General features: G+C 39.8%; 1 protein-coding gene across 7 annotated transcripts in view; it reads left to right on the top strand.

Annotated features, from left to right (window-relative positions):
- The first annotated feature begins 155 nt into the window (after positions 1 to 155).
- tbc1d4 (TBC1 domain family, member 4) overlaps positions 156 to 14,315 on the top strand; it is a 31,578-nt gene continuing 17,418 nt past the window's right edge. For 2 of the 7 annotated variants that reach the window (XM_046844649.1, XM_046844646.1), the window contains exons 1-7: positions 158 to 2,283; positions 9,124 to 9,669; positions 11,171 to 11,260; positions 11,614 to 11,718; positions 13,648 to 13,780; positions 13,920 to 14,011; positions 14,098 to 14,208. In XM_046844649.1, the coding sequence (XP_046700605.1) occupies positions 1,897 to 2,283; positions 9,124 to 9,669; positions 11,171 to 11,260; positions 11,614 to 11,718; positions 13,648 to 13,780; positions 13,920 to 14,011; positions 14,098 to 14,208 (1,464 nt within the window). In that variant the 5' untranslated portion in view covers positions 158 to 1,896. Of the gene's footprint in view, positions 2,284 to 9,123; positions 9,670 to 11,170; positions 11,261 to 11,613; positions 11,719 to 13,647; positions 13,781 to 13,919; positions 14,012 to 14,097; positions 14,209 to 14,315 lie in introns of all 7 variants that reach the window. The other 5 variants (XM_046844650.1, XM_046844648.1, XM_046844645.1 and 2 more) reach the window with 4 other exon arrangements.

Genomic DNA, 14,315 nt, shown 5'->3' with positions numbered 1-14,315 from the left:
TGAAAAATGTGCAGAAGCTGTTGAGGTAAAACATTAATATAAAGACTGTGGGAAGTAGAAATATAAAAGTGTGCAGAAATATTTTAATAAATATTACATTTTCCTATTGATATGTATATTGTATGTACAACTATACAATAGTTATACATGGTGTATGCACAGATATATAAACATATAAAGGATAATCTAGGATATTCTAAGAATATATGATTGTATACAGTTATAATGATCCAGAGATATTTCAAAGGGACAGTGGATGAATCAGATGATTCTGAATTTGCAGAGTGGAGTTGAACTACATAATGATTACTGGCAGTAGGCTCAGTAAAGCATCAGTGAGCCATCAGTGTCCTAGTGGTGTAGTGTAGAGTTCAACAGAATGATGGTAGATGGAAATAAAGCTGACCCTGACCCTAATAAAATCCCTAGGCATAATCCTGGAGCAGGAGGAAGGGAGTGGAGGCCTTCATGTCTCATGAAAGTTGTCTAAAAATGCAATGACTTTACTGATACTTGGTCCTGACTGTAGAGCACCAGATTTAATAACTTTGAGTGTGGTAATAGTTTCATTCATATCAAAGGCAATGATTCTTCCTGTAAATGTGAAGCCAGGGTACAAAACTGATTTGAAAAAAAAGGTTAGATTCAAAGGCAAATAGTGCCAAATATTATATTGGCTTTAGACACATGTAACCATAACAGAAGGAAAACAAGGAGAAAGAAAAAAATATGGAATTGCAAAACAAAACAAACATGTAAACTAAAGGAAAAAAATGACAACTAATATACATTAAATAAATATGATACAGGTAATGAAGTGTAACTTTAAATCTGATGTAAAATGGATAATAACTCAAAAAATAGAAAAAAGATAATCAGTTTGATATGTTTCGCCATAAAATCCTCCATGGAGTTATTAATAATAAACAATCATATTTATGTAAAAACAATGGAACCATTGTGTTCTAAAAATCAGATAATGGGGATTATTAATATAGTGCACTAATTTTATTGTTCATTTATTTTATTCGTTTTAATTCACTAGTTCATTATGAGATTAAAATGCTGTTGGGTCGTGACTCCGCCCACAGAGGCTACAGAGCCCTAAGGCGGCCACGCCTCCAAGATCACGTCATAAACCTTTACTTTTAGTTCATAGCTGCATTATAATGAATTTTTTATACTTAAAAGTGACGAGTATGCAAAACGTGAGCCTGTATACAGCAAACTGGAATGAATATGAGTGTAGGAAAGAGTGTGATTTGGGACATGGGTTTGTAAATGGGTACCGCCTATACCCCAGTCAGAGCCACGCCTCCTGGAGCTGCAGCCTGGCCGAAGAGGACGACACGGCGCTTCTGCTGTTTCTGCTGTCAATGGCACCGAAGGTAGAAGAATAAATAAAAGAACGACGCCTACAACACTAAAGCAAAACAAGCTACAGAAAGTATGGACTACAGAAGATTGAAGTGAAAGAGTTGTCAGCGGCGTGTCTCCGAGCCGTAGGTGTGTATGAGGAGACTCCACAGTGCCTGCGCTTCTGCTGCTCGGTTGTGTTGTGTTGTGTTTACACGCGCTTTTTAGGCGCCACGTTTCAGGACTCTGAACTTGATCAACTTCAGCTCGCACTCCTGACTTTCTCAATGCATGCGTGAAAAATATCTCCAGGTGTACAGACTCATTTCTTTAGGGAAAAAAAAACTAGAGTTTGCTACAGCTCCATGCGGGACGCCTGGGGGCTCCGTCATCCTAAGATTTTGCAGGACGATCTACAACACACACGCGCACTCACACGTACAGACGCACTCCATGTGATTTGTTGCACGAAAGAGATCCAGGTGTCGAGTCGCGTGGTTTTAGAGTTCCCTTTTGACCTGGTTGAATCTTGAAGTGGACATGGAGGCGGCAGAGGACAAAGGGAGAGGGAGAGGGAAGAAGGAGAGGAGCTTCTCGCTGTGGTATGTGGGCTGCAGCGCGCTGGACCGGCGCACCACGCTGCCCATGCTTCCGTGGCTGGTGGCCGAAATTCGCCGGAAGAGTGAATCCGGACCGGTCCAGGCTCGGCAGGTCCACCTCTCCCTGAGCCCCCCGGTGATCCGCTGCGTGCCTGCAAACAGCAGCATCGCGTCCGTCTTTATATTCGAGCACAAGGCGCAGTGCATCTCCCGCTTCATCCACAACAGCCATGACCTCGCCTACTTCGCCTACCTCATCCGCAACCAGCCGGACGACCCGGAGTGTGAAATGGCCTGCCATGTGTTCAAGGCGTGCGACCCAGACCAGGTGCGTGTTCCCCAAACACATCTGTCCATACCCCAGTCCGTTGTGTGTCCTCATTGCATGCATATATATGTATATAATGATATATTCCTAATAATCAGGGCGAATAAAAACGATGGTCGTTGCACGTGCGAGTGTTTCCACATGGCATTTAGATAAGCACAAATCAGCCCCGAGTGCTTCTGACGCTTCACTTCTCATTCACGCGTCAACAACTTTGATACGCGTGCGTGCGCGCGCTCGCGCACACCCTTGTAGGTTGCACAGGATTTGACGAAGGCCCGAAGCCTTTTTTATTATTATTATGCACGTTGTTCGACATTTTGTGGGTGTTTTTGTACGGATTGCTAGACTGTTGTTGCTGTCCCAGACCGTATGAAATGTTAAGATGTTATGATCAAGAATGCATATGTTTTTTGAAAGAAGCATTGTTTTATAATTTGATTAGTAATTCATAGCTGTCCGAGGTCAAAACATGTTACCCAGTATACAAAGCAATGCTTGTCTTTCTTTTCTTTTCTTTTTTTTGTGCATTGGTGCACTTTAAAAGCGTGCATTTTATTAACTAAATGCAGCAACAGGTCCTGAGTGAACCCAGAATGTGTTTTCTGAGGGGAGACAACATTGTGTCCTGAGAGTTTAATAATGAACAAACAAACCTCTTCTCTTATGTGGTGGTTGTCTTTGTTTGAATATGAGTGGACATTTGTGTCCAGCAAAATTAATAATAGACCTGCCAACCTATAATGCAACCTGTTATGTCATCAACTGCTCTATTGATTTGTGTCCATTTCAGGCTGACATGTAGTGTAAGTGTGGTGTAAAAATGAATGGGGTGTGTTTACATGGTGTTCATACATGTAACTGTTCAAAATGATGAAACAAATACATCCAACTGTCAAATGACCGAAACAGTAGTGATTCCTCAGGCCAGGTAAATTGATTTGAAAATGAATGAAGCGATTTGGTAGGTGAATATAAGCCAGGAGGATCGGTAAAAATTAATTCATGTTAGTGCATGCAGAACTCCACCACCACACAAGAACCCTAACCCTAACTCGAGTCGTTGTGCAAGAAAAACTGGCTGGATAACACTGTATGCCAGATAGACTTTGAGGAATTTCCCTGTTCCTAGCTTCTACTGGACATGTGGCCATGCAGAAGCCTTTTATGTTGTAGCAAAACCCTTCAAACATCAAGAACACTTTGAATGTACAACGGCTAAAACCATTTAATCCAGAACTTGTCTGAGAAAACCTGTTGTATCTGATTTTAAGGAACCAACACAAAACGATGAGCTTTCAAAAAGCAGCACAGATATGAGCTGGAAAGCAACATCTCAGCTTTCATTTATGCAATACGAACAGACTGGAAAGATGAGATAAGCTCAAGGATTATGGAATTCTTGGCCAGAATCTGAACTGTCTCAAATTTGATAGGTGTGTTCTGTTTTTCCTTTTCCAAATTCATTTAGCATGGGCCAGAGGAGTTTATCACTTCAATTCAATCATGCCTAATTTTAATATTAGAAACGAAGCCTTAGAGCTGCATTAAGAAAGGAATATTCAGACTTTCCATTCGGTTTCTGTAAAAAAAAAAAAAAAAAAGTCACAGCATTTTTCTGTAATGTTTCTATCACATGAAAATTAAATGTGAATAGAAGTTAATCTGTGTTTAGGTTTGTCCACTGTGTGAATAGGTGCACATTGAGTGTTTCTTAGAAAACTAAGAATTTGGCAAAACATGTGATCCTTGGGCTACTCAATGAGCTGCATAGACTGCGGTTGCTCTGCTAGCTCACGTTGGGTGCAATGGCTGCAAATACAGCTTGCAATCATTACACACTCCCTAAATGTACAAATAAAGCAAGCAGTGTTTGTAAGACCTGCTCCTGGTAAAGAGCACAACCATGCAAATGTTCCTATTCCAGGAAAGTAAGCTGCAATTATGTACAGCACATAAATACCTCGTACATGCCTGCTTCTACATGCATATATATGTATATCTTGTCTTCCCATACACTTCTGAATTTTTTGACATTGTGATGGCCATTAGATTTGATCTGACCTTTCAAATCAAGAGGGTATAGCCCATATTTTAGGTGTTTATGACTAGTCAGGATTTTTGGAAATGCTGACTCTTAAAATGCTCACCTCGATCCCAGTGAATCACACAAGACATTTCTTTCTGATAAACACATGACTGAGGAATGAAGGAAAGCTTAGGCACGGAGTGAATATTTGTGCAATATCAGTGCAGTGACCTCAAACTGTATTTGCTGCTGTTGTTCACCTGGCTGTCATCTCACCCGGAAGGTTTATAACATGACTACTAAAGCATCTGCGTTTGTGTGTTTGAGACACATTTTGTGTCACTGTATTGCACGACTGGTGGATACACGTGAAAACGAAAAAACGATATTCTCAGACACTACCCTTGTTTTTCTGTATTTTAATTTTTTACCTGTTTTCCTAAAGCTCAAGCATTTCATTTATCGAATGAGCACCTCCAAGCATCGTTTCTATTCCTACTTCTCGATCTATTGATCATAGATGTAAATGAAAATGTTACAACGGGCCCTTTTCACACATGGTATTGACATCCGTCTTAAATCACAATCGGACAGCCAAGACGCATAGCTGTTCACACTTGGCGGAATGAATGTGTCTCCTGTGTCCACTCACATTCTGAATTCAGGCACGGTTTACTTGTACAGCGGCAATGCACCTGCTCACACTGATGGTCGAAATCGTTTTTCATTTATTCTCCTTTAAAAATTCAGGAATAAAAAAAAGTGAATGCGATAGATGTAGATATTATTATTATTATTATTATTATTATTATTATTGGAGAGTCATGATGATGATGTCAATCATAATGACCAATAATGGACTATCATCAAGTTCCAAAAGTTGTCGAGCCTTACATGTTTGATTAAATAAACATTTTAGATTTGCAGGTTTTATCTTGAATGTCAGTGGCCACCAGCCCTGGGCCTGAACAGCTCTTAGATATAGTATATATAGATATAAGATAAATATATAATCATACAGATCTACTACACTAATAACCTCCACTCCTCTGTGAAAATGTTCCACTAGTTTGTGAAGTGTGGTTGTTGAGACTTGTGCTCATTCAGCCACAAGGGCATTTAATACAACAAGGTAACTAAAGTAGGGTGAGGAGGCCTGGGGTGCAGTCAGTGATACAGTGCATCCCAAATTTGTTTGTTGAATCCAGAGCTCTAGCTCAAGATCTTCTACCCAAAACATGTAAACCATATCTTCATGTAGCTGGTATTGTCATGCTGGAAAAGTTTTGGTCTCCCAGTTCAAATGAAGGGGAACATTTATGTCTACTGCATCCAAAGACAACCTATACAAGTGTGTGCTTCTAACTTTGTGTTAACTGATTGGGAAGTCTGGCTAAAAAAAGAAAAATTATGGTGTCCCATTACTTTTGTCCATATAGCATATTATAATGAAAATTTAAATAGTGGTGTATAAGAAATCTGGGAAATTAATGTCTAAAATTAATGACAAGGACAGAATTTGATGCAACAAAAAAGCTGACGGACATCGGCATAAATCGTGTCGCATTCTACTGTAAATGCGTTTGCATGAGTCAAATAAAAATGATTTATTACACTGGTAATACAGTGGTTGAAGAGAAAGCAGGGCATCCAATACTCAATAAAAGTGAACTGTGGCATCTGTGATGTATCAGTGCAGTAAACCAGATTTCAGTGCTTTCTAGTTGATGGTATTCTTCTAAAAGAATAAAACTGCACTCAGAATTTTGCTCACATCAGGTTACCTGTGTCATGACTCTGTATAGTTGGACACAAGTTGGAATCTGTTTCTTAGAAACAGAATACTAATAAATAAAAGAAATCTGGTAAAAAAATGCATTTGTCAGTTTCCTATGTGCAAGAGAGACAGAGTTCCCATAGAGTGCTGGTGTCCATAAATAGACTGCTGTGTCCATCTGAGTCATGTCTACACAATTACCCTTAGCATGGATTTCTGTTTCGGCTGCAGTGTGGTCGGGACCTGTGCTCAGCCCAGAAACTTGAGATACACACTACAATGAGCAGCAGCAACTGAGCATGAAATAAACTTGGCCAAAACCCTGCCCTAGACACCTAAACAACATCTGTTGGTCACACACACATTGTAAAATGTGGCACATTGTGTGTAGGTTTGTAAACTGTGTGTATTCTTATAAACTGTTCTGATATATGATTTGACTTTTCTGATAGCTATAATGGTTACAATAAAGGGACTGTTAAATGCAGCCAATCGGCAGCATGTGATTATTTCTACATTGGGGGAATGTGGGGGCAATGGTGATTCAGTGGGTAAGGCTCTGGTTTACTGATCATAAGGGCAGGGGTTCCAGCACCCAGCACAACCAAACTGTACTGTTGTGTGCTTGAGCAAGGCCCTTAACTGTCTCTGCTCCAGGGGTGGGTGTCATCACTGACCCCAGCCTCATGATATGCAAAGAAAGAATATTTTTTTATTAGTATTATTGTGGATTTGTTGAAAAACAAGCTAAACAATGACAAACATAATGGGCAACTAATACAGAAGACAGGACTATAGCTAATATATGGTCTTGACAATTCTATAGCCATCCATGACTTGTGTAGCTAATCAGAGCTGTTTGTTCACATTACAGAATAGGCAGTCATTTCGCTCCTTCAAATGTGTTCAGCTGCTTATGACATGAGCAGCAAAAAAAGTTGTGTATGTCTTAAGAGCTTGTACTGAACCCTGGATTTCTGCTGTTGTGTGATTGGGGAGACCTAATGCCCAGATAGGGAGAAATTGGGTAAAACAAGCTAATGATGACTTTATGTAGGAAATGAAGTTTCAGGAAACAGCAGTAATAGTCAGCATGAAAACTGTATTTTTGTTTTTTTTTGTATTCAGGCTTGCATAAATGTTTCTGTTACTCATATTTCATCCTTCACATTTTTTACCGAGCTTTAAATGTCAGATATTTGTTTAAAATCTTTATGTAATATCTGGATATTAGCCATCTGTCAGTTAAATATGAGAAGCTACGCCCTTTCTCTTGCTCTCGCAAGTCAGTGAGAGTTCTGGCATGTTGATTTTCAGCAGGGTTTTCTTGGATTTGAAGTAAAGCCTCCATAAAACATTGAACTTAGGCCATGTTTTGCTTGTTTTCCTGCCTAGAAATGATGTGTGTAGCCTCGAATATTCTTGCTAAGGCGTGGTGTAATAGTTATCAGCTCTCGCACTGCATGGCTTCTAACAGGGTTCTATGGATCAAGAGGTTGTCATAGTCACGCTGCTGAGAGTCATAATAACACTCTTTAACCGTTGAAAATTTGCTTTACCTTTAACAGCTGAATGTGTGTGGTTTTTATGAAGTTAAATACATTTGGCAAACAAACCTGCAGCCTGTTATCTTCAGCAGTGATAATAAGAGTGTGCACAGCGTGGAGTTGTGTTTGGTTTACTCTCGATTGCCGCCTTGAACAAGTAATCCATTTGACCTTGGTGTTGACCGGAGCCCTGTGTTTCTCAGCTCCAGGAACTTCATGTCCAGTAGAATATGAATGTTTTGTCTGACATTTACCCAGGAGGCTGCTGAATTAACTGAGTGATTTAAAATCACAGAGTCTCATTTAATTTGTTTTAACGAAATGTGATATACTTACCAGTCACTGGATTTGGCACATTAGAAGGCAGCTCTGCACATCGATCATTATTAGGACCATGAAATGGACATCTGTACAGTGTGTGTGAAGGCTGTTCTGGTGTTTGGTGCCTCTAGCATGTTGTGTTATCACATTCAAGTATAGTCAGTGCCTGGCCCAAATCTGTCACCAGAGCGCTGTTTGATGTCTAGCTAATGTAAACCAGATTTATTTGTCTGCAAACCTTTGTCTGTGCTTCATGTTGGAAGAAGTGACAGTTAATTGAAAGTCTGTTTTCACGATCACTTTTACTATAATGTTCCTGTCTTCTTTACTTTCTCTTTATGGAAAAATCTGTCTGGGTTCCCTGCTCTAAGGTGTATCTGAATATTGCATTTATGCTTAACTATTGGCAACCTAGACACCATATAACACCATATAAGTTAGCCAGGGTCTTTTATATTTTATATATATTTTTTAAAGCTTTTAGTTCCAGGTTTAAGCCTGAATGCTTAAACCTGGAACTGCTTCAAAATGGTACAAATTGAACACAGGGTGTAAATCAGCCTGATGTTAGTCGCTAGTCTTTTTTTAATATTGTGATTTAATTTGGGCACTGTCATTCTTTATTCAATTACTCAGAATAACTGACTTTACTGAGGCTGTGTGTTTTAAAGTGTTTTAAAGACATTTTTTGGTTTATGTGAACAATGCCTGACATTTGGTTTTAGATGGCAAAACAATCACACTCCAGTCTTCTACAAATGGGTGACAGATTAAAGGGAAAAAACACTCTGTTCTGTCATGAGGACATATTGTTGACATGGGTTTTTTTTTCCACTTGTCATATTAGATGGAAGGTCACAGATCTGACAGGTCACATTTAACTTAAGAAACATTTGTATCTTGATCATGCGTTTGAAATTGTTTACGCGGTGGAGACTTAGTAGTTGCCCAACCCTTTATGCTAGTATTATCTTTCCCACTTCAATCTCTATGTTAATGCTTCAAGGTTTTTTTTGTCACTTTATCCACGCCACTCTAGAGACAGATGACCCTAAATTCACCCTGTTACTCTCTACTGAACTTGCATGTTGGGGTAAATTCATGGTCATACTGGGACAGATTTCTTTTATTAGCAATAAAGAGCAAAGGCTGTTTTTCATCTTCAGGTGTCTGAGGTCATCAGCAGCATCCGGCATGCCTCCAAAAGTGCACTCAAAGAGGAAAGCAAGCCGAAGCAAGAGGCCGAGGAGTCCTTTTACAACTCGCAAAAGTTTGAGGTGCTTTACTGTGGCAAGGTGACTGTGAACCACAAGAAAGCACCCTCATCCCTGATAGACGACTGCATCGACATGTTTCGGCAGCACGAGTCAGAGCGCAGACGTCTGCGCCTGCTCAATGGTCAGCGCGCTGTGGAGACGCCACTGGTGTTCACCATGGGAGACGACCCACTCAGCGCTTCGCTCTCTGAAGCTGCAACCTCAGAGATAAATGAAAAGGCAGGCATTACACGCACTGCTTTCCCCGAATGCATTCAGGAGGATTCAGGCTTCGAGCAGCAGGAGTTCCGCACTCGCTGCAACAGCTTGGCGGGTGGCTTGCAGAAAATTCCTAGGGAAACTGGAGCCAACGTGCCAACACGCAGGAGACATGCCAGCGCACCTAATAACGTTCAGCCCTCTGATGCAGACAAGAACCGCACCATGTTGTTTCAGGTATGACACACTGACAAAATAGATAGATAGATACAACTTTGTCATTGCAAAGTACAGATACACTGCAATTAAATGCTTTTTTTAGCATCTACCAGAAGTGCAAATAGTAGCAATTGTGCAAATTGCAGAAAATTATGTAAATATATGTACAGTAAATAAATCTAAAAGGCTATAGCAATGAAAATGTGCAGCAATAAATAGATATAAAGCAGGGGTCACCGACATGGTGTCCGTGGGCACCAGGTCGCCCGCAAGGACCACATGAGTCGCCCGCGGGCCATTTCTAAAAATAGCTCACCATAGTGGTACTTACCAGTGAGCTGCATCTAATTTTTTGTTGCTATTCTTTTTTAAATCACACTTGCATTAGTGTGAATTTGAAAATGACAATATTAAAATATAGATGACTAGATATAGATGAATATCATTAATTATTAATAATAACATATAGTTATAGGTAAATTGAGCAAATTTTTATGTTATTTTGAATTGTGTGTATTAAATTGGTTGCTCTGCACATTAATCAAAACCCAAGAAGTAGCTCTCAGTTTCAAAAGGTTGGTGACCCCTGATATAAAGGCTATGGCAGTGAAAAGTTCCATATGGATCACTTTGTACCAATTGTGTCAAATATTGCAAATGTTTCAAATGTGGAAAACTTTCTAAATGCTCTTGTAGCCCATAATAGCTACATTAAGTAAAACACAATATTTACTGATCGGACTTAATGTCTTGTAACTTTCCTCCCTTCAGCGATGCCATCTGGTACAAATCAAGTCTGTGTTAAATCACTCTGAAGTGATTAAGTTGCCAGTTGCACCTAATCCACTCGTTTTCAGAGACTAATTTAAAAAAATTAAGCTTTTGTATGTACTTTTGTAAGCTTTTGTATGTTAATATGTCTCAGTAATTACTGCACATGCCAGCTAAGCAGTCACTGAACCGGTCTTTAAATGGCCACCCAAGGCTAAAAATTATTTTTCTCTGAAACCAGGTCTGAGAATTCATTTGCTTATGTTACATTATCTTGCTTCTGTACGTGTGTGTATACGTGTGTACAAGTGTGTGTGTGTACAAGTGTGTGTGCATACAAGTGTGTGTACAAGTGTGTGCGTGTGTGTGCGCGCGTGTGCACGTGTACAAGTGTGTGCGCGTGAGTGTGTGTGCGCGTGAGTGTGTGTGCGCGTGTGTGTGTGTGTGTGTGTGTGTGTGTGTGTGTGTGTGTGTATACAAGTATATGTGTGTGTGTGTGTGTGTGTGTGTGTGTATATACACGTGTGTTTGTGTGTGCGTGCGTGCGCGTGCGTGTGTGTGTGTGTGTGTGTGTGTGTGTGCATGTTTTCACGCTCACAAAAGCCAGCAGGCCCGTCATAAGATGAGATGAGAAGCCATTGTGTTCAAAGGTTTATGTCTGCCAGATGCCAATTCCAAGGAAAGGTCACTTGTGGCAGTAACAGTAACAGTTATTTTTATTTTATTTTTTATTTTTTTGTGCCTTCAGGTTGGACGGTTTGAAGTGAATCTGATCAGCCCTGACAGCAAGACAGTTGTGCTGGAGAAGAATTTCAAAGATATCTCATTTTGCTCCCAGGTTTGTAGCCTTTAATTAACGATTATGTTGATCTTATATATAACCCAGGTTCATTGCAAAAGCTGCTTTCCCAGTGTATGTTTTTTTATTTTTTTTACACTGTGGAATTCGTTAGGGCTTAAGTCTGAGAAGAAGAGTTTATTTCACTTTATTTAGCAGGCTTGTGACCAGTTACCATATAGAAGTTAGCTTTTCTGTTCAATTTGTGTTAAATTCTGTAAACCTTTCACCATATTCATACCTATTGCACAAAAAATGTGCAGTTATTGATTTATTGCAAGTTTGTCCTTTATGTATGCATGCATGCAGAGTAATGCTTCTTGTAATTTATTTATAACATGTGGCACACACAGGGAGTGAAGCAGACTGACCACTTTGGGTTCATCTGTCGTGATGTGTCAGAGACAGGGCCCAGCCAGTACTTGTGCTACGTGTTCCAGTGTGCCACTGAGTCTCTGGTGAGCAGTTCAATCTTTTATTCTGCCACACACACAAACGCACAGTTGTACACACACGCACACACACATGCACCACAGATCTATTATTCATTACCAGGTAGAGAAAGAACAATACCTGTGCCATACTAATGGTGTGAACATAATATTTGGCCCACAAAAGTGAACTGAGACCATTGTTACATTATAAGGTTATGTTTCTATCGAGATGTTTTGCAGTGTTTGTAGGAAAAATGCAAATCGTTTTCAGCTTCATCATACTTGTGTCTGAAGATGGCAAATAATGAAAACGATTAAAAATCACGACAAAACTGGATGTCATCATAAACCTAGTTGAGCAGGAAGAACTCCCTATTGTGTTTAGAACGTTGCTGATTTTACTTACTCAGATATATGAGTGAAAGAGTTTGTTTTTTCCTTTCTTAATTTCCTCTTTTTATTTCCTTCCATTATCAAACTGACATGCAATGTTGTAGAAAACTGTTATGGTATACAGTTGTAGAGAATATCGTTGCTGGCTTCACAGCTTTCGATTTCCTGAGCATGTTTTCGGGCTGTGTTGACATGCCGTGCGTTCACTACCATGTCTGTCGTTTTTCATGGTTCTCTGGTTCTCACATGCCAAAAACACGGATTGGCTACGTTAAATCGTCTTAGGGGTGTGTGTGTGTGCACGTGAGTGAATGTGCCTGATGCCCTGTGTGGACTAGCATATCGTCCAGGATGTATTAAATCATCGCATCCACTGTTTCTAGAATCGACTTTGTTTACTGCAACTGTAATTCACATAAAGCAGCTACCAAATAGGAATGAATAAATAAACATAAAGTCTTTCCTGTTCATCACTACAGTTCTTGTGCACACAATTTATATTGAGACTAGTGAGTGGTGAACAAGGTGAATATTTGCATATGTTTGAGACTTTTGGATCTGATAGATCACAGTTCATTCTTACTTGGAAGTTTGAAGGCCACATTTGTATTTTATCAGCTTTGGGAGTGAACTGTTTCGAGCTGAGACAGGAAGACTGGTCTGATCTCGTTTTGATAATATAGCAAGCACAACAACTTGTAGTTACACCATTTGGCCAAAAATATGTACACACTTGCCATCCTTGTGTGTGTGTGTGTGTGTGTGTGTGTGTGTGTGTGTGTGTGTGTGTGTGTGTGTGTGTGTGTGTGTGTGTGTGTGTGTGTGTGTGTGTGTGTGTGTGTGTGTGTCTCATACCCAAACTGTTGCCATTAAGTTGAAAGCACACAGTATTCTAGATGTATGCTCTAGCTTTAAAATTCTAATTTGCTAGAACTAAGTGGTTGAACTTAAACACATTCCAGAATGACATAGTTTGGCAAAGTAAAAGGCATGTGGAAGAATTCGAATGGTCTAAGCCAAGACTTCCCTATTTAGATTTATTAAAATTTTAATTGTGACCATCAGTGAACAGATGATAACCTCAAAAATAATGAAGCTTGAATTGAGTGTCAGAGACAAACTTATAGGGACTGAGTTATGAAAAATTATATTCATAATTATTTATTTCTGTAAAGCTGCTATGGGACATTGTCTTCCCAAAAAGGGGGACACAATCCTTGTAACAAAGTGGGGACTAGCTTTGAAATAAAATCATGGTAGCTGTCCACATACTTTTGGCAAGATAGTCTTAATTCTATGCTGCCTGTCCAAAAACATTTCCTAAGAACTATGTACTAATGGTGGACATTTTATAGAAAGTTATTTAGCAAAATAATAAGTAATTTGGAATTTAACTAGCAGGAATGTAGAGCATTTATATTTTATATCAATTTGTATTCCCATTGCTGTCTATTTGCATAAAAGTGGTGAAGCAAAGCACCACTGTAGTTTAAAAAGTTTATTATGAGTGCTACAATGCTGTATTGTGGCGTTATGTTGGGACCATTATCTTCCTCTCAGGTGGATGAGGTTATGCTGACTCTGAAGCAGGCCTTTAGTACAGCTGCTACACTGCAGAGCTCCAAAACCCAAATCAAGCTATGCGAGGCCTGTCCAATGCACGAGCTGCACAAGCTGTGCGAGCGGATCGAAGGTGCCGACACTTTTTTTTTCCCTCTCTCTCTCTCTCTCTCTCTCTCTCTCTCTCTCTCTCTCTCTCTCTCTCTCTCTCTCTCATATGCACATTGGTTTTATTTTGGTAAATAAATGCTTTGTTTATTTTGTAAACACAGGTCTGTACCCTCCGAGAGCAAAGCTGGCCATTCAAAAATACCTCTCCCTGCTGAGCGATAATGAGCAGGCAGACATTTTTGAACGCGTGCAGGTAATCACAGAAAGGGAAATTCTAACATCCATAAAATATAATGCTCGTTCTAATCGCCTTACATGCCATCGTTTTCTGCTGTGCAGAAGATGAAACCAAGCAGTGATCAGGAGGAGAATGAGCTGGTCATTCTTCACCTCAGGCAGCTATGTGAAACCAAACAGAAGACACATGTACATATGGGAGAGGCTCCGCAGGTATAACACACAGTCCGTAGCATGCCCCCCTTTTATGCTGAGGGACAACTTGAGCTGTATCTAATATGATAAGAAAGCTTGTAATCTGCGTGGATTAGAATTATGTC

This window comes from Silurus meridionalis, chromosome 3, assembly GCF_014805685.1.
Source record: "Silurus meridionalis isolate SWU-2019-XX chromosome 3, ASM1480568v1, whole genome shotgun sequence".
Classification (NCBI taxonomy): Eukaryota; Metazoa; Chordata; class Actinopteri; order Siluriformes; family Siluridae; genus Silurus; species Silurus meridionalis.
Note: the sequence above shows the minus strand (reverse complement) of the source record. Positions and strands in the feature narration are given on the sequence as shown.